The 27,118-nt window shown below is 36.4% G+C and overlaps 2 protein-coding genes across 2 annotated transcripts in view; one reads left to right on the top strand and one right to left on the bottom strand.

The window, feature by feature from the left end:
• The window catches only part of syne1a (spectrin repeat containing, nuclear envelope 1a), a 193,871-nt gene extending 188,170 nt beyond the window's left edge, over nt 1-5,701 (top strand). The window contains exons 141-146 of the mRNA XM_051654915.1: nt 1,788-1,988; nt 2,085-2,213; nt 2,731-2,943; nt 3,292-3,384; nt 4,352-4,410; nt 5,433-5,701. Coding sequence (XP_051510875.1) covers nt 1,788-1,988; nt 2,085-2,213; nt 2,731-2,943; nt 3,292-3,384; nt 4,352-4,410; nt 5,433-5,694 — 957 coding nt within the window. The 3' untranslated portion in view covers nt 5,695-5,701. The remainder of the gene's footprint in view (nt 1-1,787; nt 1,989-2,084; nt 2,214-2,730; nt 2,944-3,291; nt 3,385-4,351; nt 4,411-5,432) is intronic.
• Nucleotides 5,702-7,958: 2,257 nt separating this feature from the next.
• On the bottom strand, nt 7,959-26,961 carry esr1 (estrogen receptor 1). Its single transcript, XM_051654916.1, has 9 exons — nt 26,519-26,961; nt 24,553-24,970; nt 20,749-20,972; nt 16,695-16,811; nt 15,292-15,630; nt 13,051-13,189; nt 9,976-10,109; nt 8,511-8,694; nt 7,959-8,204 (listed from the first exon to the last, which is right to left on the bottom strand). The coding sequence occupies exons 1-9, from the start codon at nt 26,604-26,606 to the stop codon at nt 7,970-7,972; spliced, it is 1,878 nt and encodes a 625-aa protein (XP_051510876.1). The 5' UTR covers nt 26,607-26,961; the 3' UTR covers nt 7,959-7,969.
• Between the last annotated feature and the right edge of the window lie 157 nt (nt 26,962-27,118).

Genomic DNA, 27,118 nt, shown 5'->3' with positions numbered 1-27,118 from the left:
CAGCAAAGCATACCCACACCATCACACTACCACCTTGCTTGACCGTAGGTATGATGTGCTTTTTGTGGAATTCTGTGTTTGATTTATGCCAGATGTAACGGGAACCCTGTCTTCCAAACAGTTCCACTTTCGACTCATCAGTCCACAAAACATTCTCCTTAAAAGTTTGAGGATTGTCAAGGTGTGTTTTGGCTAAATTCAGACAAGGCTTAATGTTCTTCTGGGTTAGCAGTGGTTTTCACCTCGCAAATCTTCCATGGATGGCATTTTATGCCAGTGACTTTCTGATAGTGGAGTCATGAACAGTGACCTTTAGTAATGCGAGAGAGGCCTGCAGTTCCTTGGATGTTGTCCTTGGCTTTTTTGTGACTTCCTGAATGAGTCGTCGCTGTGCTCTTGGATGAGTTTTGGAAGGTCGGCCACTTCTGGGAAGGTTCACTACTGTGCCAAGGGTTCTCCATTTGGAGATAATGGCCCTCACTGTGGTTCTTTGATGTCCCAGAGCCTTTGAAATAGCTTTGTTACCCTTCCCAGACTGATTTATTTCAATCACCTTTTGCCTCATAATTTCTGGAATTTCTTTCGACCTTTGCATAGTGTGCTACTGAGTGAGAGCTTTTAGCCAACTTCATGCTGCTGAAAAAGTTCTATTTAGGTGTTGATTTGACTGAACAGGGCTGGCGGTAATCAGGCCTCGGTGTGTCTAGTCCAGCTGAACCTCATTATGAATGCAGCTTCATAGATTTGGGTATTTAGTAACTAAGGGCAAATACTTTTTCACACAGGCCCAGTTGGTATTGGAAAACTTTTTTGCTTCAGTAAATAATATATCATTTAAAAACTTTATTTTGTGTTTACTCAGATTGCCATTGTTTTATGTTAGATTTTGTTTGAATTTTTTAAACAATTTAGTATGAAAAATACATAGAAATCAGGAAGGGGACATTTTTTCATAGCACTGTAGATAGATGGATGGATGGGTGGGTGGATGGATGGATACTGCCTTGTTCGGCTTTGTGTCATTCAAAACTGTTTGCATCCATTCGACCAACATAAGTTCATTGTTGTTTCCTTCTTCCCTGATTACAGTATATATTATGTTAATATTGCTTTTGTATCTCCATAAAATGTGTAATTTCTCCATAAAACAGTTTAACCACAAATAGAACTTGGTTTAAATAATGTAAATGTGACAGGTGGGCAGACATTGACTTTGAAGGAAAACACTTAATATTAATTCATTCTCTTTAGTGAATGCTACAGAATAAGGAGCGATTTCAGACTGTTCTGAAGGGAACTAACCAGTTGATTACAGTCACCTATGATTGGTCAGTGACACGCGGCAGCTGCAAAAAGATTAAACGTTTTTTATCTTTCGCAGTGTGTGCCGCAAACAGTCCTGTATTAAAATGCGATTGAATTCTTGTGAACGGGCTTGACTAGCTCAGTTTAGCCGCCTGGCGCCTCTTTCCCTATCCCAAAATGAATAGGGAACTCACGGTTACCACATCCCGTGTTACTGCCTTTACATGCTACTAATAGACAGTTTTTCATTCTATGACCCTGCTGAGCCTGCTCCATTAAAACTTGGATCGTATCTTCCTGCACATGACATTTCATCTGTAATGACTGATTTCAGATTTCACGATGCATCGCGATTCATTGTAATTTTTAGGTAGAGAATCGTAATCAAATTGTTGTCAGAGCTAATCGTCCCACCCCTTATTGTATTGTGTTTCTAACTTGATGGACAACAACAACAAATGTGCAACTTTTTACACGAACAGGAGCTACAGAAAGCCATGGATTCCCTAAAGTCCAAAGTACTGTCCCTCAACTTAAGTAGCGTTGCACTCCTCCAATCAGAATCAGAGAAGAGCCAGGAGCTGAAAGCCAGACTCAAAGACATGAACACATACTGGGACCGACTGGGAAAGTCTCTTAAGGAGTGGAGAACAGCTCTTCAGGATGCTCTTATGCAGTGCCAGGTACATACACAGACAACACATAGCTAGCCTTATACATTAAGACAAATACACATAGGTAGACACGGGACTGCATTCACACTGTGTGCTTTTCTTCAGGAGTTCCATGAGCTGAGTCATGGTCTTCTGCTCTGGCTGGAGAACATTGACCGCAGGAGGAATGAGATTGTCCCCATCACATCGGGGCTAGATCGACATACACTACGAGCTCATTACAGAGCACTGAAGGTACCTCTTTCATTATTCTGTATGAGTGGGTGATTGCTTTCTGGATTGGATGGACATAGGCCGAAGCTGTATTTGCAATACTATCTGCCCTATATAGGATGCACAGTTAGGAATAGTGTATCACAAATCATAATACATAAAAACAGAGTATGTCAAAGGTGCATGAATTCTGCATTAATTCTGTGGGATTTTCAAAATATACATCCTTGCTTAATTTTTATGATTCTAAGGAAGAGGATTGGTTTGAATCAGTTCTCTGATGTGGTAACAAGATGCAATTTTTTAGTGTTGTACTATGTCGCTATACTTGTGTACTGGCTCAGTTCATACCTGAAAGTGCATCCTTCGACATTGGTAGTGCTGTAGGTACTTTTCACCCTTAGTAGTAGGATGCAAATTGAAATTCAGCCATGGTCGCAAAGTTCTTATAATTCTCAAACGTTGAAAAGCAATGTACTAGAACACAAATGTTAATCTTTTACTAACCTAAAATAAATTTCCAAATGCTTCTTCACAGCAAATTCATCGGGAGCTGACAGAGACTGAGCAGAGAGTGGATGGTTTGCAGGAGCTCTCAGTGCAGTTGCTGGTGCAGGCACATGGGAGTGAGTGTCTGGAGGCCCAAGAGAGGGTGCATGTCATTGGGAACCGCCTATGTCTACTCCTGAAGGCTGTTAGCGCGGATCTGGAACTGCTAGAAAAAGAGCTTCAGGCTTCTGGGGACAAACAGGTTAGTCTAAAAGCACATCTGTCAGTATTTCAGCTCTTTCTAGTCTTCTTCCAACTATTAATCAGTATTAGAGACACAAAGGTGTTGATAATAAGGGAAGTAAGCCAACAGAGTATATGACTGGTGTGGAGCAACAGCAATCCTGCTCCTTGTGATGGAGCAGTATCAGAGCAATATCAGAGAGGAAACGCCAACGCTCCACTTTGAAAAAGATTCTTCTCTCTCCAGGCAAAATCATGCAAATCAGCTTCCACTATACCAGACCCTCTGGTGTATTTATGTCAATGCTAAAAGTCTGAAGTCTGTCATTGTTTTATATTCTCACTTGTCTTTTCACCATACTCACAGGATGCATCCCTCTGGTCTGTTATGAACGAGGCAGATACTTCTGGATTGGTCAATCCTGTTTCAGAGGTCAGCATTTCCACTAAACGACAATCGGTAACGCAACACTTCTCCCTTTTTTTAAATATTGTTTTTGGCATGCAATGAAGGTCACACTCCTTCTACTGTAAGGCAGCTTATATCAAGGGAACTGCAAAAGATTTTCAAACATTTTTTCCATTATAATTCCTCTGGTATTATTTCACTACCTCAGCCCCCTGTAAATATGTTGGCTTGCCTAAAACGTTTATTTTTGACCACAGAAGTAATTTACTTCTTTTTAAAATGATACAAGAAATACTGGCTTTAATTTTCAGACATGTTTTAAATCAATTCAAACAACAGTTAATTTTATCACCAGTCAAATGGATTTGTTTTACAGGCACACTCAGTAATTTTTTCCTTGTTAAAAAAGTTGCACTCCTAAATAAATGAATTTTTTATATATATGTATACAATCACAGCCACTCACATGAGATGAGGACTCTAGTCATATCAGTAACCTTATAAAAGCTGTTTTAGTCTACATGGAGAGGGGGCCCTCATGGGGGCTGCCATGTTAGGATCACATCACCAGCTGAATACTACTCGCTAAATCCTACATTTGAAATTCTACAATTTCACTCATGGATTAAAGTAATCATGGTTGACTATGAATTGTACAGTTCTACAATGTTATCTGAAACTAAAAACTACTGATTTTTAATAATGCTTCATCCACACCACTAGGTGCCAGTGTAAGTCCAAAATTCTGCAAACACAGAAGTTACTGAGTGCACCTTTAAGGTGTCTGTTCTGAAAAGCCTGGTTTCTTGCACCTTGCAAGATTTTTTTTTTTTTTTTTTTGTCATTGCCACTGAATTAATTTGCTGCCTTTGGTTTTGTTGTTACTGATTTGTTTTTATATTGTTGGCTTGGCTATAAATCTCTGCTTGTCACCACAAGTTTTGTCCTTATTTGCTGGGACTGAAACATTTTCTTTCTTTCTTTTACCCCTCCCTCCCTTTTGCTCATTGCACAACAGCTACGAGGCAAATGTAGTGTGTCAGAACCAGGATCCTCAGCCAGACTTCCACGCCGCAGGTACCTGTCTATTGGACTTTAGAATGCAGGGGGGGATGATGGAGCCAGATCCAGATCCATTACATTAGAACCATTCAATCAGAGGAGAGATCCCTTGGTGGTGTTGTGAGGGGTTGACTTCTAAGAAATGAAATCCTATTCAAGGATTCTTTCTTAGTAATCTTTCTTCCACACACTGTTATTTGTTCTTTTTCCCCAGAACATAATATTGAGTCTGACATTTTAACTGATGCTTGCTGGATGTCCTTTGAACATAATAGTTTTAAAGAAAATTGTTCAAAGTCCTTTTAGATCCATCACCTTTCACCATTCTTAATACCATGTGAAAATATTGCAATTTATCAGTCATTTTCTAGACCATGTGATTTTTTGTTGCTTTCATCTTTTTTCTTTCTTTTTTTTTTTTTTGCAGTTTTATTTTTTGTGCAAACAATGCTCTCACATCCATCTCTGCCTTATATCAGAGAAAATTTAAAATCAGTCATAAAAAATGCATAATACTTCATAAAAACTTTCACTAATAGCAAACAAGCATGATGTTATGTAATGCTTAACATAGTGTTTACATTCAAATAGTTGAAATGTCTCAATTTTAATTCAGACAGTATTCATATTTGAATGCATTATTGATTTGTTAAGCATTAAATAATGTTTGTTTTGACTTAATGAAAAATAATAATGAGGTATTACTGAATATGGAAATAATGTTTTTGATGGAAAGTGACCAAAAACAAAATATGTATGGAAATTCAAAAATGCCTACAATACAGCCATAAAATATGACTGCAAATGAATACACATCTATCAGTAAGGAATCATTTATGAATATATGCAAATACCAAAACAGTGAAAGAAGCTAGTTTATTTATATAGTTGACTATTAAAAACTATTAACCCTTTCACATTTTCATAAAATACTAAATATGTTATTTTTCTGTATTGTGTATTTACCCCAAAAATTTGTGTATATATATATATGTCAGAATGACTAATAAATAACCTATTGGCACAATCTGTCCTAGGTTGCCCAGCGTTTCTGGCTGCGCTTTGTCTCAGTCTGGTTCCTCCGGGTCACAAGGTGGCGTTGCTGTGGCTCGCTGCCAGCCATTTCTGCTGCGAGTGATCCGGGCAGCTCTGCCACTGCAGCTCCTACTGCTGCTCATAGTGGGCCTAACCTGTCTGGTGCCCATGACTGAAGAAGATTACAGTTGTGCCCATGCCAACAATTTTGCCCGATCCTTCCATCCCATGCTGCGCTACACCAATGGCCCACCACCTGTATGAGCAGGATGAGACTTTACCAATGCCTTTTTATTTTTTATATTATATTTAAAATAACTGCAGGGCATAGCAGGACACAGAATGGACTTGTGTGACAGCCAAAGTTGATTGCTCCTGTTCCTGTACAGTTCAAGTCAGCTGCTAATTTCATTTTTCACTGAACGGTGTACCACTTTTGAAATCATTGCAATGTAGACTAGTGTTGGACATCTGTACTAAGGGACAAATTCAAAAGTACAGTAAAAATTGGTGAACCTTTACTGTCCCAGTGAAACGGAAGAAAAACGAAAGCTTGTATTATGCACTTAATAGCACTGACATAATAATAAGGTACTGCAACTATACCAAGAAAATGGCCAAAATTATTTGCTTAAGCAAGAAAAGTATTTTATTTTAATTTTATTTTTTTATTATTTAAACTGTAGATAAAGTTATTTTCAGTATAAGATTTTGCATGGCGATTAAAATTTTATTTTTATTTTTTTGGCATGGAGTTCACAATTGTTTTTTTTTCCAGAAATGCAAAACAATCATTGATAGGTGTAGCTATATGAGAGATGTGTGCTTTTTACTGATTATATACTTACTTAGATATCTTAATTTGTGTGTTGTGACAATGTGACAAAAACATTCATTATGATTATAATGTCTAAGCCTATTTATGTGTGTACAGTTTGCTAATGCTGACAATAAAAAGATACATCTTTTCATTAAATATATATATATATATATATGTATGTATATGTATGTATGTATGTATAAACATTTCTGCTCTTTACATTTGGTTGAAAATATAATAATAATGTTAAAAGCATTTTTATTTCTCTTCTTTATAATTGAAGCCCTTATAATTAATTGTGCCAAATTAACATTTCCACATTTAGGTCTTTCAAAAGTATCAAATGTAGGTAAGCTGATAAAAGCAATGTACAAGTTACTGTCTACTTGACTGTGACCAAACAAATTCACATACTTACAGAAAAATCTGACAGACACCACACATTCATAAAAGCAATAGAAGCATCCATTGTAGTATAAAGCTGTCAATATCAGTTACAGCAAGACTTTCAGTTTCTGCACTATATGCATACTAGTGAATGTGCCACAAAAGACCAATGATTATTTCAAGCAATAAAAATAGTGAAATGATGGTCTCTTTAGGTTTTTACAAGTCTGTAAACATGGCCATAAAACTAATGACTGCACAGCAAAAATAGCATTTGTACATACATTCACATATTTACCATCCAATAAGTAAACATATTTTCGCAAATGAGATGCCACTAATATCACCACTAACCACTGGGCTATGCCCTTTTACCAGTTGAATTTTCAAAATTAAAAATAAAGCAGTAATTTGTATCTATAAATATATCTCTGATTATGAAATTAATCAAACTTAAATGCATTAACTTATGAAAATAAAGTTTTATACAAGAGAGACTTGTTCTCAGAGTTACTAACAGGCAGTTCTCCTGTGTTGGTTTTTTAAGTTTGGTCACAATATTATAGTTTTCATGTTACTCTATATTCAGTACTGAGTAATACAAATGAACTATAAGTGTTTTATTATTTTGTCGAGCTGAATGTAATTATACTCACTATTATTTCTATAATACAATTAGAGTAGCATGTAGAATGTGTAACATGGACTCTGTAAAATAAAGTGTAACCTTACATTCTTCCGTTAGCCACTTTCAAGGTGACATACCACTTATGAAAATGTTTCAGTGTAGGGAAAGAATAATCATTGTTAGCAATTAAATAAATGTCTTTGTTGCAGACATTCCAATTTTCTAGTGCACTTCTCCAATCACATACAGCTGATTGTCATTATTTTTAGCTTAATGGGATGGCTGGAGAAAATACCCCCACCCAAAGACAAAAACAATTAGCAACTTCTACATAAATCTGGCTCTCAGCAAACATTTTTTCACAAGTTCTTGCAGGTGAAAATGTCTGTTGAATCCTTGTACTTAAACTTTCAAAAACACATGAACCACGTGACCATTGATGTGTAGTGTGTGGCAACCTTGTTTTTATTTAGCCTAGTCAGCCTATTGTGCTAACTTGGGAAGTTTGAATTGATTAATCTGGTTTGATCTACCTGAATCTAAAGTGGAATCTGTTAAGGCACAAGGAGACCACTTTAGCCCCAAAACTATTTAATTAGTGCGGTCAGCGACATTGTTTTCAACCATAGTCCTTTTTACTCAGTTCATTCTTCAACTGTTTAATTGTACATTCTACCAGACATGCATCAGATGTTATAAGTCTTTCAGGCATCAGGTGTGAGACTGGTTGGTATGGACTGCATGACTCCAAGGTCTCTGGAGGGACTGCTGCTGCTGGCTGTAGGTGTAGAGGGTGAATCTTTCTCACTTGGTGCCCAGGGTCGCTGCACCTTGCCTGGAGACTGGAATCGCTGTGCATCCAGCATCTCCAGCAAAAGATTGTACAGTGGTACTCGATTCTTGCATTTCATTCTGTATAAGTGCTCCATTCCTTTGTTGCTTTCCAAAGGATAGAACACAAATATAACATGTGCATGACTGTAATGTTTAATTCTAAGTTAAGTTTTGTAAAGAAACTAATCAAGAATGAAAACAAAACTACATTAAAGTTTATAAGTGAAAGCCTTTAGATCAAAAAACTGCTAGTGGAACTCCCCTGCTGGTAACTACTGTCAATATCTCAACCAAGAAACTATTTACAGATAAACTTGCTAAATTTGCTGGGTATTCTAGTGGATTATGGGAATGCTGCTCTTATGCCTATAATTTCTTTTTGTTCTCTTTCTGATCCCCATCTGTGTTTACCTCATGAGTCTGATGTGGGAGAGCAGCAGCAGAAGTTGCGCCTGGCGACGGGACTGCAGCTGCAGTGTGGCACCTGATTTACTGATGCAGTAAATGAGGGCATCAGTGATGTTGTCCAGCATGCACTGCACCATGAAGCTGTCCATCTGGGGCTCCACAGAGCTGGAGCAGAATGAAAATGTGCCTGACCAGATACACAAATGAAGCAATCACCATTTGAGAAGTTGATGAACATGACAGAGGAGCTGTTGATCTTGGACCTAACAATAACCATGGACAAGTTTAGGGTTGTGATATAAAGTACTGTACATTAGAATGTTATTTACATAAAGACACAGATTCATTTTATGCAAAGATGATGCAGATTATATATGGGTAAATTATTTACAAAAAATGACTAATTATCTTTTTAAAATTGTAATCAGATTACTGAATTTAATGTAAAATAAAAGAAATAACGTTACTAATTCTAATTCTAAGCTACTTTCTAAAATGTTTTTTACAGAAAAGTTTGTTTTTACACACAATTTCACGAATTAAATTATTTCCTCCTTGTTTATTGTCTTGTTAGGGGGTGCACTCCATTCAGCTGCCACAGAGATGCAAACAAATAGACTTATTATTGTAATTCTTGTTTTAAAGATATTCTACAAAATTATATTATTTTAGAAAGTAATGTACTTAAAAGTAATTAACTTAATTGAAATTCAGTAACTAAACTAATGACAAGAATTTGAAATGTAATGTGCTACACTACTTTTTGTACTAAAAAGTTATTAGATTACAGTAATGAGTTACTTTGTAATTAGATTACACTCAACACAGGTAATATAACATATATAGCAGTGTCCAAACATCTGAAACCACTAGTGAAACTGCTTCTATTTAGCATTCTTATTTAAATAAATTGTCTGTACAAATTATACAATAATTACAAGTTATCATTTTAATAACATGTGTGTAAAACTGAATTGAAATGTAAAAATAAATAAATAAAATTTCCAAGTATTTGGTATGTCCCTCTTTTGCTTTACTGACAGCATACACTCAAGCTGGCATGGACTCCACAGGTTTGTGCAAAACCTGGTGATCCATGTTATCCCAGCATGATTTGAGAAGAACATCTTCTGTGTTTCAGGGGAAGCAATAAACTATGACCTTTAGTACAGAGTTACTAATGTCAGTCTTACAAATTTGCTTATATTTGCTAATATGATTAATGACCTAGAAATAGAATCTTCCTACTATACTTATATTTCTTATTTATTTTGGGCCATACCGTTTCTTTATTTGAAATTATTTCCATGTATAAATTCGATTTTGAATCCCAGATTTTGGGACCTACTGTATCTCTGGAAGCTCCAAAGTCTCTCATTGTTCTAAACAAGTGGTTTAGCAAGTACACAAATCAAAAATGTGTAATCTAAAGAGGCGACAGAAGTTTGTTTAACTCTGTTTTACTCACCAGAATTGAGAAGTATGATGGCTTTGAGACACACAAATTCCTCCGACTTGAGTTTGAGACTGCGGAATCGAGCCACAGTTGCCAAGAGCATGTCGAAGATCTCAGCCATCCCCTCAACACATTCTCCTTCACTCCTTTAAAGAGAGAAAATAAAACATTTTATTCATGCTAGGATATGGCTTTTATACATCCCCTAAAAAAACTATCCCTTTTCCCTATTATCTCTTCTTGGAAAGATAACTGTATTGCATAATAGTATTATATACAGGTGCATCTCAATAAATTAGAATGTCGTGGAAAAGTTCATTTATTTCAGTAATTCAACTCAAATTGTGAAACTCGTGTATTAAATAAATTCAATGCACACAGACTGAAGTAGTTTAAGTCTTTGGTTCTTTTAATTGTGATGATTTTGGCTCACATTTAACAAAAACCCACCAATTCACTATCTCAACAAATTATAATATTTCATAAGACCAATAAAAAAAACATTTTTAATGAATAGGTGGCCTTCTGGAAAGTATGTTCATTTACTGTATATGTACTCAATACTTGGTAGGGGCTCCTTTTGCTTTAATTACTGCCTCAATTCGGCGTGGCATGGAGGTGATCAGTTTGTGGCACTGCCGAGGTGGTATGGAAGCCCAGGTTTCTTTGACAGTGGCCTTCAGCTCATCTGCATTTTTTGGTCTCTTGTTTCTCATTTTCCTCTTGACAGTACCCCATAGATTCTCTATGGGGTTCAGGTCTGGTGAGTTTGCTGGCCAGTCAAGCACACCAACACCATGGTCATTTAACCAACTTTTGGTGCTTTTGGCAGTGTGGGCAGGTGCCAAATCCTGCTGGAAAATGAAATCAGCATCTTTAAAAAGCTGGTCAGCAGAAGGAAGCATGAAGTGCTCCAAAATTTCTTGGTAAACGGGTGCAGTGACTTTGCTTTTCAAAAAACACAATGGACCAACACCAGCAGATGATATTGCACCCCAAATCATCACAGACTGTGGAAACTTAACACTGGACTTCAAGCAACTTGGGCTATGAGCTTCTCCACCCTTCCTCCAGACTCTAAGACCTTGGTTTCCAAATGAAATACAAAACTTGCTCTCATCTGAAAAGAGGACTTTGGACCACTGGGCAACAGTCCAGTTCTTCTTCTTCTTAGCCCAGGTAAGAGGCCTCTGACGTTGTCTGTGGTTCAGGAGTGGCTTAACAAGAGGAATACGACAACTGTAGCCAAATTCCTTGACACGTCTGTGTGTGTTGGCTCTTGATGCCTTGAACCCAAATTCTTGAATCAATTTTGCTTGACAATCCTCATAAGGCTGCGGTTCTCTCGGTTGGTTGTGCACCTTTTTCTTCAACACTTTTTCCTTCCACTCAACTTTCTGTTAACATGCTTGGATACAGCACTCTGTGAACAGCCAGCTTCTTTGGCAATGAATGTTTGTGGCTTACCCTCCTTGTGAAGGGTGTCAATGATTGTCTTCTGGACAACTGTCAGATCAGCAGTCTTCCCCATGATTGTGTAGCCTAGTGAACCAAACTGAGAGACCATTTTGAAGGCTCAGGAAACCTTTGCAGGTGTTTTGAGTTGATTAGCTGATTGGCATGTCACCATATTCTAATTTGTTGAGATAGTGAATTGGTGGGTTTTTGTTAAATGTGAGCCAAAATCATCACAATTAAAAGAACCAAAGACTTAAACTACTTCAGTCTGTGTGCATTGAATTTATTTAATACACGAGTTTCACAATTTGAGTTGAATTACTGAAATAAATGAACTTTTCCACGACATTCTAATTTATTGAGATGCACCTGTATTGTGTGTTGTTTACTTAGAGAGCACTGACTGCACTTGTAATTGACATCTCTCTGTGTGGAGCATTAGTCCTAAAGGGATAGTTCACCCAAAAATGGAAATTCTGTCATAATTTACTCACCCTCATGTTGTTCCAAACCTGTCTGACTTTTTGCTTTTGTGGAACCCAAATGAAGATGTTTGGCAGAATGTTAGCTTCAGTCACTCTATTTGTAAAAAAATACAAAAATACAAAATGGCAGTGAAAGTGCTTGGTGACTGAGGCTAACATTCTGCCTAATATCTCCATTTGTGTTCCATGGAAGCAAAAAAAGTCATTCAGGTTTGGAAAACATGAGGGTGAATAAATGATAACAGAATTTGGTCTCTCATTCAACACTTTCATCTCAAGTTTAATTTTCCACCTTGTCACTTCCCTCCCAGTTTTGCTCATTCTTTCCCCCGGATGTTTCATTAAACCTCCACGCAGCACAACAACTCATAAACCACTGCATCGCTTTTACGGATGCTGGTTTTTTATTATATTCGTTTCCCCTTAGTCAGTGATGACGCTGTTCTTCAGCAGCCCTTTAAAGATACTGTACCCTATCAAGCATCTTTAATTACATGCTACTTGTGACATGGCCTTCTGGAAAGGAGCAGTGGGCTCTCCGGTAAATAGTTCACATCCTCTAGTTTTCGGTTCACAATCATTCAATCTTCCGCTGGGCCAATCCCCTCTGCGTGGGGACAAAACCTCATGCAACTCAATGTTCTTTGACAAATTGAGGCAAAAAATAAGCAGCACACAGAGGAAATGCATCAGGTCGATGTGACATCGCAGAAAGTATACAATCACACACACAAGCTCGCAGCATCAATATTATGTAAAATTATCTAAATGTTGCATTAAGAGGTGGGATAAAAAATTTAATGCAGAACTCTTGGTGTGTAGCTTTATTAGCGCATTCTATCACAACATGTTGCCACTTTTCCATTTTCTTTAACAGTCAACCAAGGCTAAATTAAATCAAAAACAACTTAATACATGTTCCAGGTTTATCAAAGTGTAGCTGCACACTTTTCCATCCATGCATTATGAATAAAATGCATGCTGTGAGTGAGAAAGTCAGAGCAATAGATTAGAGCTGAATTCAGGGTTAAACTTTCAGTCAGTACACCCTCACGAAATGCAAAACACACAGTTGGAAATATCTATTCTATAATGAGTCTCCTTTGAGTGTGGCCTTCAAGAGGAGGTACAGAACATGCAGTACCTATCAATGATGAGATCTTGAGCAAAGATGAGTTTTCCTGGTGAATGAATGGACCTCCATATCAGCCCGATCATTAGCACCTCCAGCCAGCAGCTCTCCAGCAGCTGAACCTGGTCATGCAGGGGGAGGTCCTGGAACCCTGGAGAGAACAGTGAAGCATTGTAAAGCATTTAGACATCATGTACTCGCTTGATACTGTTTTCATTTTTGATGATTTTAATCAAAACAATCGTTGTACGACAAAAATCAAAGAATCGCCACAGAAAATAATTGGAATTAATATAAGTAAAACATCTGGATGTGTTACGGTAATAAGAATTGTGTGGTAAAATATGCTTAAGTGTGCTAAAAATAGTGTCACACTATGCAAAAAACAAAAACAAAACAACAACAACTACAACATAATGTTACTTACTGTAGGCTTAATTTTCTTTACACAAAATATAACTACATAATTATACTGTGTATTAGTATATAGAAAAATTATAATTATTTTTTTATTTAAATAAAAATTATAATATTTAATTATAATATTATTACATTTGCATATTTGTATATATACACATGTATATAAATACACATGGTAAATGTGCATATACATACACTACCGGTCAAAAGTTTTGAAACACTTGACTGAAATGTTTCTCATGATCTTAAAAATCTTTTGATCTGAAGGCGTATGCTTAAATGTTTGAAATGAGTTTTGTAGACAAAAATATAATTGTGCCACCATATTAATTTATTTCATTATAAAACTACATTTAATTACAAAAAAAAAAAAAAAAAATCAAGAAGTCGGTTGAGAAAATGTCAAGAGTACATGTCTGAAAATTCTAGGCAAAGGGTGACTACTTTGAAGATGCTAAAATATAACACAGTTTTGATTTATTTTGGATTTTGTTTAGTCACAACATAATTCCCATAGTTCCTTTTATGTTATTCCATAGTTTTGATGACTTTACTATTATTCTAAAATGTGAAAAAAATTATAATAAAGAATAAGTGTTTCAAAACTTTTGACCGGTAGTGTATATATATATATATATATATATATATATATATATATATATATATATATATATACACACACACACACACACACATATATAATTTTATTATTATTATTATTATTATATTTGGGGTTAAATATGACCAGGTCATTTTCTTGACAGGTTTAATGAGAATTACCCAGCTTATATTTTAAATGTTTTATGCTGTCTTAGTAATAGCGATAATTGCCTTAGGAAGCACAAATAAAAATAATAAAGCATATTTCAAAATGTCATTACTAAGATTTACATTATCTTCCTTGTTATTGTATAAGAGGGTAATAAGAGTGCTGATAAATGTAAATAAATGCACCTTTCCAAAAATTGTCACGTACATACAATTACATAAAAATTGTGCCTGTTGTCTCTCATAAGATAAATTGTTTACTTCTCCGAGGAGGGCTAATTAAGACCTCTGAACAGAACAGTACGCTCACTAAAATTCCCAGCGGTCTTTTCTGTGTGTACTAAGCTCAGTTGGAGGCCAAATCAAACTGAGCCGCAGCATAGATAACTGTATTCGCCCCCAGGTTCTTTAGCTTTGTGCCTGTGACCTTGTCCAGTGGCGGATTTAGGCATGGGCAACATGGGCAGTTGCCCAGGGTGGCATCTTGTGAGGGGGCGGCACGAGGCATGAGGGGGCTTTTCAAAGTGGTGTTCCAAGAGGGCTGATATTTAGTATAACAGCACTGGGATGTGTCACTGCTTGTCTCACTCTGTGTGTTGTGTGTTCACTAGATAGCGGTGTGGAGCAGAGCATGGAGCAGAGTTGTGTGATTTTGCCTGGACTGAGGAGTGGGGTTTTTAAAAGTCTGAGTATCAGTGATTTCTCTCATTCTAAGATCTCTCAGAGCAGGGGTTTTGCTCACCAGTGAGTGGCAAGTGCAAGATAGAAAACGTGGAGTGGAGCTGCAACTGAACTATTTTCATTAGCAAAGAAAAAATAAACAAACTAACAGGGAAAAATGTTGTATGAAATGTAAGTTACTCAATATAAATTTTGTTTATAGAACTGTTGTTTTAAAGCAGTATCACTCTCGCAGTCGTGTTGTTGTGCTGAATATCGGCACGTACAACAGCACTCTAGCTCCTGAGATGTTGCTTAACTGATCTTTGAATAAACACAGTGAGAACCAAAGAGAAGAATAGAAACAAATGACTATATTTCTCTCTTTATTTAGTTATTTTTTACCTGGTACTTTCTTAGCCCAGGCAATCATGTGGACAAGTTCTTTGTCTGCCAAATTTGTGAGCAGGGACATCATGGTGATCTCTGTGTATGGGCGGTTGTGTTTCTGTCGTGAGCAGAGAGCTGGTGGCTCTGCCCCTAAAAGTAACACCAGCACCTGCTCTGAAGGCATGCATAAAGCGCTGACCACACCACCACTGCTCTTCTTCCTCTTGTCCTGTGGGCTCGCTGTCTTCACACCAGCATGACTCGGCTGCTCACTGCAGATCTTGTCACGCTCCTCATTACTACTCCTCCTCCTCTCACGCCTGATGGCACGGCCACCGCGGTCCTTACGAAAACCTGCAATGGACAAGATGCGATCCAACTGCAAAGATGAATCTATTCTGCTAAAAAAAAGGCTTAAACCAGCTAAGAACAGCAAACAACCATATGCTGGTTTAAGCCTTTTTTTTTTTAGCAGATCTATTCTAGCTCGTCTCCCAGCCTGGCCAAGCTGGTGTTTAGCTGGTCAGCCAGCTGAAAAGTGCCCAAACCCCCTCTGGAACCATCAAAAAAAGACCAGCTTAACCAGTGTGGCCAGGCTGGGGGACCAGCTAACTACTTTAGGCTGGTTACAGGCTGTTTCTTTTTTTGTTTATTGTTTTTTTCAGCAGGGGAAATGGTCAAAAGGGCCCTAAAGGCGGTTGCACACCAGACGAGAAGCGCCACACCATGTCGCGTCTTGGCTAGGACACAGCATAGATATCAAACACAGGGCACGTCAATGCGTTTCAGGTGGCAGACAGTACACACTAAACTTACCAAGGTGTTTCGCTTCTTCAAGAATGAAAAACGCTAAATAAATAATATGTACTTAGTAAATAATCTTTGATAATGATTTGGGTCGAAATTAATGGAAAATACGTGAGTTGCGTTCCTTGGCGCGGCAGAAATTTGAGCAGCCTCCGGAGTCGTAGCTGGGCGCCACTGACAGACGCCGAGTGGCGGCAGCGGTGTGCATACCTTCATTGAAAACAGTGGTTTCAAATTTTAGAACGTGCCATGTCCGCAAACGCGGCAGCAGGTGTGCGACCCCCTTAACTCATGTAATTGTTCCCTCTTTTCAAACTGTAAACAAAAAACAAAAAAAAATGTACATGTGAACAAGCATGTTATGGATGGATTAGATGAGATAAGATTGCTAATGAGAGACAGTAGTAGGGGAAATTCTTTAGAAACAGGTCCCACAACAGTTATACATCATAGATGCGCATGAACTGCAAAACAAATAAAAAATAATAATAATAAATAAATAAAAATCATAACAAAAATAATTCCCATTTATGTTCTTGAGGTTAATGTTTGCATGAGACAAAAAATAAAGGAAGGGAGAGAAAAAGAAAGAATAGCTTTTATGTGCTAACCTCCTTTCATCATGCCTACTTCATAGCACTTGTGCAGTCTGCATGCTTGGCAGCTCTTCCTGCGGTTTCTGTCAATAGTGCACTGGTTGGTCGCTGGACAAACATAATCAGTGTGACCTAGAGGCGAAAACGAAATAAAAGTAGGATTTGTTTTGATGATCATTCTTTGGTCACACTTTATTTTACAGTGTTCATGTTATCAATTATTTACATCAGGTGCATTAATTGTGGAGTAATAATAATCAGTCCCACCAGGTATTTAGCAAATAATATATATATATATATATAATTTCAGCAGATTTCTTAAGGTCAAATTTCTGAATCTTAAGGTAATCTGATTGCTTTTCTCCATATTGACAACAGCAAAACAAGTGCTAGAAAAGCTTGAAGCAGTCGAAACAAATCCAACTGCACAGCTACCATGTTATCATCCCCACAGTAACAGAGTAAGCATCTCCTCCTCTGTGTCACTGCATGTCATTAATTCTGTGCATAAACCCACAATGACCAAGAACATTGGCCATTACACAATGTTAAAGTGAAAACGGAACGTTTTGCAGACACTGTCGAAAGGCTTGTCTAAACTTTTAAACAGCGAGTGCACATCACAGCTAGCGTTTAATCTTCATGTGCTCTTCAGTAGCTGCTCTAAATGATCCGAGGAGGGGGTTGGTGACAGCCTCAGTTCATTTGGAGTGCTCACATAATGCACTACTGCACCGGAAAACGAGACTCAACATTCATTAAACATGTTCATGATTGGCATTTCTATTTGCTTAAAAATCTCTCATTTGGATAGTACAATGTGATAAGAATTTAAAGTGCTCAATGAATCACAGTTCTCTCAGATAATTACGGTTAAAGGAATATTCCAGGTTCAGTACAAGTTAAGCTCAATTCACAGCATTTGTGGCATAATGTTGATTACCACATAAATTTTACAATTTTTCAACTTGTTTAAAAATTTCGACTTGTCCCTCCTTTTCTTTAAAAAAAATGGGGCCAATTTTATTTTTAGGGTTTAAAAGGCAGAAATTTTAAGCTTATAATTTTTTAAAAGCACTTACATTAATTCTTCTTTTGAAACTAATTTACTGTTTGAGCTGTAAAGTTGTTTAAATCGTCATTTTTACAGTAATTTTAGGGTTTGTTGACGTTATATCATCGTGGCAACAAAGTTGTAAAATTGGCTATAACTTTACACAGAAAAGGTTAGAAAGTGATTTTATTACACACTAAAATCATATTTCCATGCATATTGTTTATGTCTTGTGGTTATACTTTTGAAAAAGTGAGTATTTGAACATTTACGGATTGGCCCCAATTCACTTCCATTGTAAGTGCCTCTCTAGAACCCAGATTTGTGCTTTTTTTAAAGAAAAGGAGGAACGAGTCGAAATAAATTTTTGTGGTAATCAATATTATGCCACACACTGTGAATTGAGCTTAACTTTATTGAACACGGAATATTCCTTCAAATCAAAAGATTGTGATCAGGTGATGTAAAAATCAGGACAGGCCTAATATTGAATCCTCATTTGTGTTGTGTTTTATTGTAGGTCTACTATTTTAACCATAGCAAAGTTTACTTACATTGTCAGAGGCCAAAAAATGTAATATACAAATAATTAAGGGTCTTCCACTGAACTCATATAAGCCATATCTCATGTTTCACATCTTCTTTTTATTTATTTTTTATTTGTTTATTGTGGAATTTCAAACATGTACAATCATATTTCGCAACCATTTCAGTTTGCATACAATTATCACAATACAATCACAAATTTTGAAACAAATAATCAAAAATAATTATCAGACGTGCTTAGTATATAAAATGAAGCCTACCCCAGATTTGTTCAATTCTTTTGGATACCACTTTTTCCAGAAGAGCTATATACATCCAGGGATGTAACACGTAACCTATTATAAAATCTGTACAAAATAGATTCATTGACAAATTTTAATGATAATGATAGCTTGCTCAGGGAAAATATACAGTATATCCTAACACTAAATTATACTATTTACCCCAAATGATAGTATTTTCAAAATTATATGTCAGATAAGAATTTCACATTTCTAAAAGAAAATTCTTTAAATCGCACACTTGAAATCACCCCTTTCAAATATCTCAGGAACCTTTGCCAACATAGTATCGACTCTGTCGCAAAAGTTTATATAATCGTTTAAATCGCTAAGGTTCATTTATTTCTTGTAGAATATGTGAGACACTCATATTTTTGGCAGGAAACTGGATATCCCACATTGTACAAATCCTGTTAAATGTAGGCCTACATTAAAACTGACAGCTTTGGTTGCCAGAAATTCATTTTTGGTTGCCTGAAAATGGAGGGATGCCATTTTAGTGCCTGGATACTGGATACAGTTCATAACAGTATATTTCATTAATTTATATAATGTTAATATGTCAACCTACTGAACTAATAAAGTCTTCTTTGTTCATTTAAAATATACTGATAACCCCCAGGTGGCAAAACAGAGGGCTACGTGATGAATTAAAGTGTTAAAAGTCATTAAAAATGACACCATCAGAGTAACATAAATGACACTGAAATAATGCATTAAACATTAAACAAATAACATAAAATGTGACATCCTACAACACCTGATAACTAATAAAAAATTTTTTTTAAAAAACATACAGTAACTATTTAAATAAAAAGTAATGCATCTCACAGGGACTTGGAAACATCCTTTTACTGTACTTCAAATATATATATATATATATATATATATATATATATATATATATATATATTTACAGTATTTTACAGTCATATTTTGTGTATTTTTTTGTTCAGTCTAATATCATTGTTCACCATATACAGTAATGTATCTTATAGTTTGTTTGGTTTTGTTTTTACCAATTTAGAAGCATATTTAGTTTCTTTTCTGTTAAAATTATGACACTTTTTACAGAGTTATTGAGATGTATAATTTTATAATTTTAGTTCTGCTCTTCTCTCTCTTTCTGTCCTCTTGGTCTGTCTTCTTCTTCTTCTCCTTTAAACATCTTGGTGTTCTATGATTCTGTACTCCCTTATTCTCACTGTAATTCTCCTCCCTGAAACCCATTTGGCAAGCACACACTTACAGTCATTTTCCCCAGAATCCTGCTCTCCTCACTAGAATAGCAGTTAAAGTCAGCAGCAGTTACCTGCCTGAGGAAAGAGCTCATTTCATCAGGAGCCTCTGTGTCAGGGTCAGGCTCAAAACATCAAGCCAGTCTGTCATCTGACCAAATCCAAAAAGCTCTGCACCCCCTTACAATGTAGTACAGAACTGCAAATGAGGTGCGGCCAGAGAAATCTGTATGGTACCATTGTGACTGTCAGGCAGACTTTAGTCTGACCTACTATGTGTGAGACTTTGATTTCCACCTTTTCTATCAGCTTTAGAATGGAGAACAGTACAGAACATGCAAGGATGATTACATACTCTGCACACATTCACACATTCATGCAATTCAAGTTTGTATCTGAGACTTTAAAAGCCCAATGGCTTGGCTTGAAAATTATTATTTAAAAAAAGAACAGGGAAAATGTAATTACTTTTCTTTTTTTACTCAATACTGCTACATGCCAACCAGCACCCAACATTTTTTGGACATCTCATTTAGTGTGACAGACAGCAATACATTTGCATGCACCAAATGATCATTCTCTTTCCAAGGACGAATTTGTTTTGAGTATTATAGACATGCTCTGAGGTTTATCTATTGAAGGCTGTTGTTTTGTGCTTATATAGGCCAAATAATGGGATGTAGTCAAGAAAAGCAGTTGGCCTTTGTTTTGAAACCTACTTATCTTAGCAAGAGTGTTCTTAAAATCTCATGTACTTTGTTCATGAATTCAAAACAACATGAATGCATACTTACAGTTACAAAAGAAATACAAAACACACACACACACACACACACACACACACACACACAAATTAGCTCTAAAGGAGAGCAAGATAAAAGGCTGGTAGTTTGACTGCAACATAGTAAAGCTCATTATTCTCTCTTTTGTTTCTCAAACAGGCTGGTTACCTTGAATGCTTCTCTTGAAGAAAGCTTTGCAGCCCTCACAGGACCAGACTCCATAATGGTAGCCAGAGGCATAGTCACTGCACACCGCACAAAAGCGAGTCTCCTTTGCTAGATCAAACCCTCCTGCGGCTCTTGATCTGGTGTACAACTCCTGCCTGTCTGTAGCACTGCACAGCTCCTCACACAAGCCAACACCTGCCTGCTGAGAAGATACCACACTGGACCTGTAAGGACGAGGTCACAGGTTCCAATGAGTTATCATAGTGAAATCATTCTGTTAACATACAGGGGATGATAAAATATCATAAGTATAATATCAGGGTGATCCTTTAATTAAGGGCTTTGACTATAGTTGAAATCTTCTTGAAAAATACAACTTATTCAAACTATGGTTCATCTCTGTTTAAACACTTATCACATGTCCTGGAATAAAAATCTCAGCTTGGCCTTAATCAACCATCAAGTGGATTTTGGTATAATGTGTGAACCAAACTTCTTTTATGGAGACAAAGTTACAGAGCAGTCAATTACCTTTTTTTATTTTATTTTATGTAATTCTCGAATAATAACCAATTTGGTAATGACACCTACAGTAACTACCCTACTCTCAGATCTTGATGTAAAAATCTTAATAACACTAATAACATTTCTGATAATCAAACTGTCATTTTCCTGTTATAGCAGAGATGTTCTTCACTTTCACTTCTTATTTACATGGTAAACAATTTACTTCCATGTTTATTTATTTATTTTTGAAAAATGCAATTGTATTTTAAGATGCTCGGTGTGACGGTAACAGCACTATTGGAGACAGTGATTTGCACACAGAAATATCTCCAAAAAATTTAAAAATAAAAAATAAAAAATTTGAGAATACATTTTATTTAAATTTTTTGATTTTAACATACATACATACATACATATATATATATATATATTATAGAGGGTAAGTTAAAGGAATAGTTCACCCAAAACTTAAAATTCTCTCATGATTTACTCATCTTCCCATATGTGAATGACTTTCTTTCGTCTGCTGAACACAAATGAAGATTTTTAGAAGAATATTTCAGCTCTGTAGGTCCTCACAATGCAAGTGAATGGGTGCCAAAATTTTAAACTCCAAAACCCACATAAAGAGAGCATAAAAGTAATCCATATGACTCCAGTGGTTAAATCCATATGTTCAGACACGATATGATAGGTGTGGGTGAGAAAGAAATCAATATTTAAGTAATGTGTTTCTCACCCACACCTATCAAATCACTTGAGAATATATGTATTTAACCACTGGAGTCATATGGATTACTTTTATTTTGCACTTATGTGGATTTTGAAGCTTCAAAATTTTGACACCAATTCTCTTGCATTGTATGGACCTACAGAGCTGAGATATTCTTCTAAAAATATTTGATTGTGTTGAGCAGAAGAAAGAAAGTCATACACATCTGGGATGGCATGAGGGTGAGTAAATGATGAGAGAATCTTCATTTTTTGGTTAACTAAAATAGTTTTTTTTGTGTGCAAATTTTAAACTTTCAACACTCTTATAAATTCAGAAAAAGTAATTAAAGAGGACCAATAAAACATTTAACCTATTATAATACGAACTTTAAAACTAAAAAACATTTTTTTTCATCCTATAGGGACAGAAAAGTCCCCCTACTTGAAAAATCACCAATTAATACATAATTAGCCGATGCAGATCTGAGCAGAAATGCTCCTGTTCGCTGTAATGCTGCCTCGACACATGCTTCAAGCACCGTAACTTCGCACTTCCAGCCCTTGCAAACTGAACGGGAATATGTACGTGACTGCAAAAAGGGGACACAAGTGACCAGCTCCAATTCCTTCTGACCTCTTGTTCCAGTGTTTGTAAATATTTATTTTATCCTAAATTCTAATGTCCAGAAGATTTATTGCATAACCTCAGAAATGAACTGCAGTGCTTCCAGTCTCACCAAATGTCAAAAGTGAACTCCAAGCAGATCAAGTACAGGATGCACTGCAACTTTAGAGGTGAAAATATCTGATTTTACAACCCATGATATTCTACTCTAAGGCCACAGTAATGACATGTTTTATACAGCACAAACTGAATGGTCAATAAACTGAATTTACCAGCATGCTTTTTTAGCTTAATAGCAGTGTTTTCACCATGTGCTTTTTGGACCATTAAGAGCCCCTAAATCTCTACTCACTTTTTCTGAAAGTATATATATATATAAACAGTACGCCCTGTTTGCTTTTAGACAGGATGTGATGATTCCAATACACTGTTGTTTTCCCTAATTGTTCTTTTCTCAAGGTCCAGAACTTGATGAGATGCTTAATAAATCTGCACTTGCACTGTGAAGGGTGTACTTCAGTAGTGCCCAATGTCGTATTATGGTGTTTACAATCCCAAGGATCTTCTTTCCAAGAATTTAAGAATGATGGCAGAAAGTGCTGTTATTTGACAAAAAACAAAAAAACAAATAGACACCAAAATGGAAGTTCAAGAAAAAAAAGGAGTGTCACAAAAATCAAAGCTGCCTTTGAGAGTGCAACACTCCACGTGACATTGGACTGGTCAAACATGGTTTTTATGTATTTTTTTATGTATTGAGACCTTTAAATACAGCTTTCCAAATTCCAGAACCTGACACACACATACACACACTAGCAGAATATTGTCTATTAAGAGTAACAGAGAAAGAGTGTCGCTGTTTTGTTCTAACCACGAGTCAGCATGTACTTTCCAACCAACAATGTCACATGACCATTTAGTCTATAGAGACAGAAAATGTATACCTGACCTGCAGGGACGAATTAATTGAAAAACAGTAATAAAAAGATGTATATATTCGAACATAATTGTAAACGGAAACACACGTCAAAGACCATCTATGGATAACTGTTGTCCATTCTCAACCCACAAACCTACAACCAGGGATTTAAAAGAAGACATGTTAATTTAATACAATTCTACAACTTGTGTGAAATATATGCATAAATGAATTGTGTTAATAAAAAGGGAACTGTTTCTACCATACATTTTACTTTTGGAATACCATAAAACTGTAATGACCAAAATCTGAATTACATAGGCTTATTAGCTTAACTCTTTAATGGCTAATAATGGTACTTACTATAATTTAAAATGTCATGGTTTGTAAAGCACATTAAACACATGAACAAATTAATAAGAGTACTATGTTCCAGCATGGAACAGTTTCCATCATCAGGCTTAGTGTAAGATGTTGTTTATAAAAAAATTAACCTTTGGAAGCAGGTACCCAAGCAGAATTGTGAAAGAGTTCTAAACAAATATTATGCCTCAATGAATCGTAAATCAGGTGTAAATGACCTCCTACCTGATCCACCACATCTGATTAACTGGACACCTATTTTCATCTTTTTTTTTTTGCTTTTTTTTTTTGGCTCTACCTACAAACTCGACCAACACATTAAAGCCATAGTTCACCCAAAAGTAAAAAATCTGGCATCTTTCACTCACCCTCATATTGTTCCAAACCTGTAGGACCTTTTTCTTATGTGGAACACAAAAGGAGATGTAAGGCAGAATGTAAACCTCATTCACTTTCATTTAATCCTTTTTTCCATTCCATACAATGAAAGTGAATGGTGACTGGGGCTAACATTCTGCCCAACATCAACTTTAGTGCTTCACAAAAAGAAAAAAAAGTAATATGGGTTTGGACCAACATGAGGGTGAGCAAATGATGAAGAATTTCATTTTTTTGGGTGAACTGTCACTTTAACACAACAAGAGCTCATAATTAAACATGTCTAAGCTCAACTGACCTGTAGACTGTGCTAGAAGAGGTGTCCAGGTAATAGGACACCTGATGAGTAGAGTGGTGGCCTCCATGATGGCTGAGGTAAGGGGACAGCTGAGAGCTGGAGGGTGCAAACATGAGTGGACTGCTGGATTCAGCTGCAGGTGCATGAGGGTCTGGGGCTGCTGGATAGTATCCGGTAGAGGAAGGCTTAGCAGGTGATGAGTTGCTGTAGCTCTGAGAAGGTTTTGGGTCCTCATAAGCTCCATCCAGGTAATTGAGAGATGAGGTGATGCCTCCTGAGCTATGCTCCTCCTTGGGGTACATGGGTGAGAGTTTGTGTGGAGCAGGTGGTGAGGAAAGTCCCTCTAGCTCTTCTCTCTCCAGGCTAGGGCTGGTCCTGCATCGCTGACTGGCGCCAGCAGCCTCTCCGCCGCTCTGCCCTCCAGACATCACCATGGAAAAACACGCACAGCCAGCATGACTTTGGGTACTATCTGTTCATAAGCAACAGCCGCAAGACTTCTGTATCTGTGTTTTTTCAAGCTCTTTTTCCCCCTCCCTCTGTGTTTCTCTAACTCCTTCACCCTTGCTCTGCTTTGCCCTGCCTCCTCCTATTTGTTTTATTTTTATTATAATTATTTTTAATACCTTCTCTCCTCCAATCCTCTTTGGGCAGAAAGAACAAAGTGTGTTGAATCCTTTTCCTAGATACATGAAAGAAAGCTTTCTTTCTTTCTCAAACCACTATTTCAACATCAATGCCTTTTACTAGCCTTAAATATTAATTGGAAGTTAAATACAAGGATCAACATTGCAAGTGACAGACGTGTAGTCAGTCCTTACCCCTTCATTTTGCAACAGCTACATTCAAGTGCTTTTCAATTAAACAGAGTGACAGTACACTATTACTAATATAAATAATAATTTGCTTATAACTGACAGACGCTTTTTATTCAAACTAACTAACAGTGTATTAAAGCTATACATTTATGCCAGAATGTGTCATGCTCTAACAGTTAAACAGGATAACATATAGATTGAACAGTATATTGAAAATCTAATTATTTCTTGTGAAAACAACAACAACAACAAAACTGTTGAATATTTTACACTGTCCTCCCTAAAATTCAATTATCTGGTTTAGAAATGTAGTCTTGCTGCATGTTCACAAGCAGCTGATGTATTTCTGTCTTCCTGTGTCTTTCTTACTCTCACTGTCTGATGCTCTGGCTAAAAAAAGAAGAAAACAAATTAAAAACAGCCAGGTCGATATTGACAGTCGCTCTTCAGAGCAGGTCATGGTAACCAGGTAAACATGAGATAGGAGGTCACCACCTGAGTCACTTGCCAAAACCTTTGGATTATACAGGTGATGTGTTTAAAATCACTTGCTACACACTGCCACCCAGGGTTATTATTTTTCAGAAGATTACATCTAGTAGATGCTAATAGAAGGTGGAAAAAACAATGCAATGTTCAGCTCACAAGGGATGTGGTCAAAGGTGTGAAGGAATAAAACAAATATGTTTGATAATTCTTAATTTCACTGTACTGACAGCTATATTAAGCTGAAATGGAAAGTGTGTAGGTGTCACTGTCTGTTAATAAGAGGGGAAATCTGTTGGAGGCCTTGCCTAAAGGAGGCCTGTTTAGTTTTAACTCCTTTTTAAACGAAAATAATAATAATAATAATAATAATAAAAATAAACAAATAAATAACTACAATAATCTCTGCTACTTGTGTATTAAAATATACAACAAAGAGTTTCTGATAAGCAGTGGGTATCTTTTATTTCTTTTTCCCTTTTTAGAAGAATATTTTTTTTTGTAGTAATTAAATGATGCACCTCTGTCCTAAAACATACTCAATGTATTCAATTTAAACATCAAATGACATTTGTATCATGCCTATTTAGAATGTCTCACAGCTTGCAAATTAAAATGGCTATTTTAAAAAAAGACACATTAAAACACATTATATTAGTTACCTTTTATGTGTGAAATGCATGCAGAGGCTTGCACAAAGTGACGGATGACAAAGTGTGGCTCAATAAAGTCTCCATCTCCTGCCCTCATGTTCCTAGTAAAAACATACTAGGTAAACAAAAAACAATGAATTTTTAATCATTGATTTGAAACAATCTAACTGAATCTTTAAGTCTACAGTTCAGAGTAGCTCTCGCCATTCAACAAGCACAGTCCAGGAACCAAAACGGTGACCTTGATTTTAAGATTAAAAAAAACACCATTTAAACAGACCCTGCTGACCCCTAAACTCAAAAAGATAGTTTATTATGTAACAGCAATGCTTTGGGGGTTCTGGGCCCTTTTCTCTGATCCACAGAACAGAGGCAAGACACTTTAGAAAACCCGGGAAGAAGGCACACCAAAAAAACTTTCTGTGAAAGTAAACAAGCAGCAAGTGTCTGTACTGGGAACACTTCTGCCAGCATAATTTGATGACTCATGGAGAAAAAGAACATGAGAAAATACATGAGGTGTATAAAGTAATAAAACACATCTCTGGCACTCACCAAAATCTATTGTTAAATATGATTACATTTAAAAAGATCAAGATTTCAAAAAAC

The sequence above is a fragment of the Myxocyprinus asiaticus genome, chromosome 25 (assembly GCF_019703515.2).
Source record: "Myxocyprinus asiaticus isolate MX2 ecotype Aquarium Trade chromosome 25, UBuf_Myxa_2, whole genome shotgun sequence".
NCBI lineage: Eukaryota > Metazoa > Chordata > Actinopteri > Cypriniformes > Catostomidae > Myxocyprinus > Myxocyprinus asiaticus.
This window is presented reverse-complemented; position numbering and strand designations above follow the sequence as displayed.

Excerpts from the sequence above, each read along its gene's own strand:
- esr1 (XM_051654916.1), bottom strand. The coding sequence starts at position 26,606 with ATGAGGGCAGGAGATGGAGACTTTATTGAGCCACACTTTGTCATCCGT. Across the intron at positions 20,973-24,552 it reads TCTTCTAGCACAGTCTACAG|GTCCAGTGTGGTATCTTCTC; the intron begins GTCAGTTGAGCT and ends TCGTCCTTACAG. Across the intron at positions 16,812-20,748 it reads CTTCAAGAGAAGCATTCAAG|GTCACACTGATTATGTTTGT; the intron begins GTAACCAGCCTG and ends TTTCGCCTCTAG.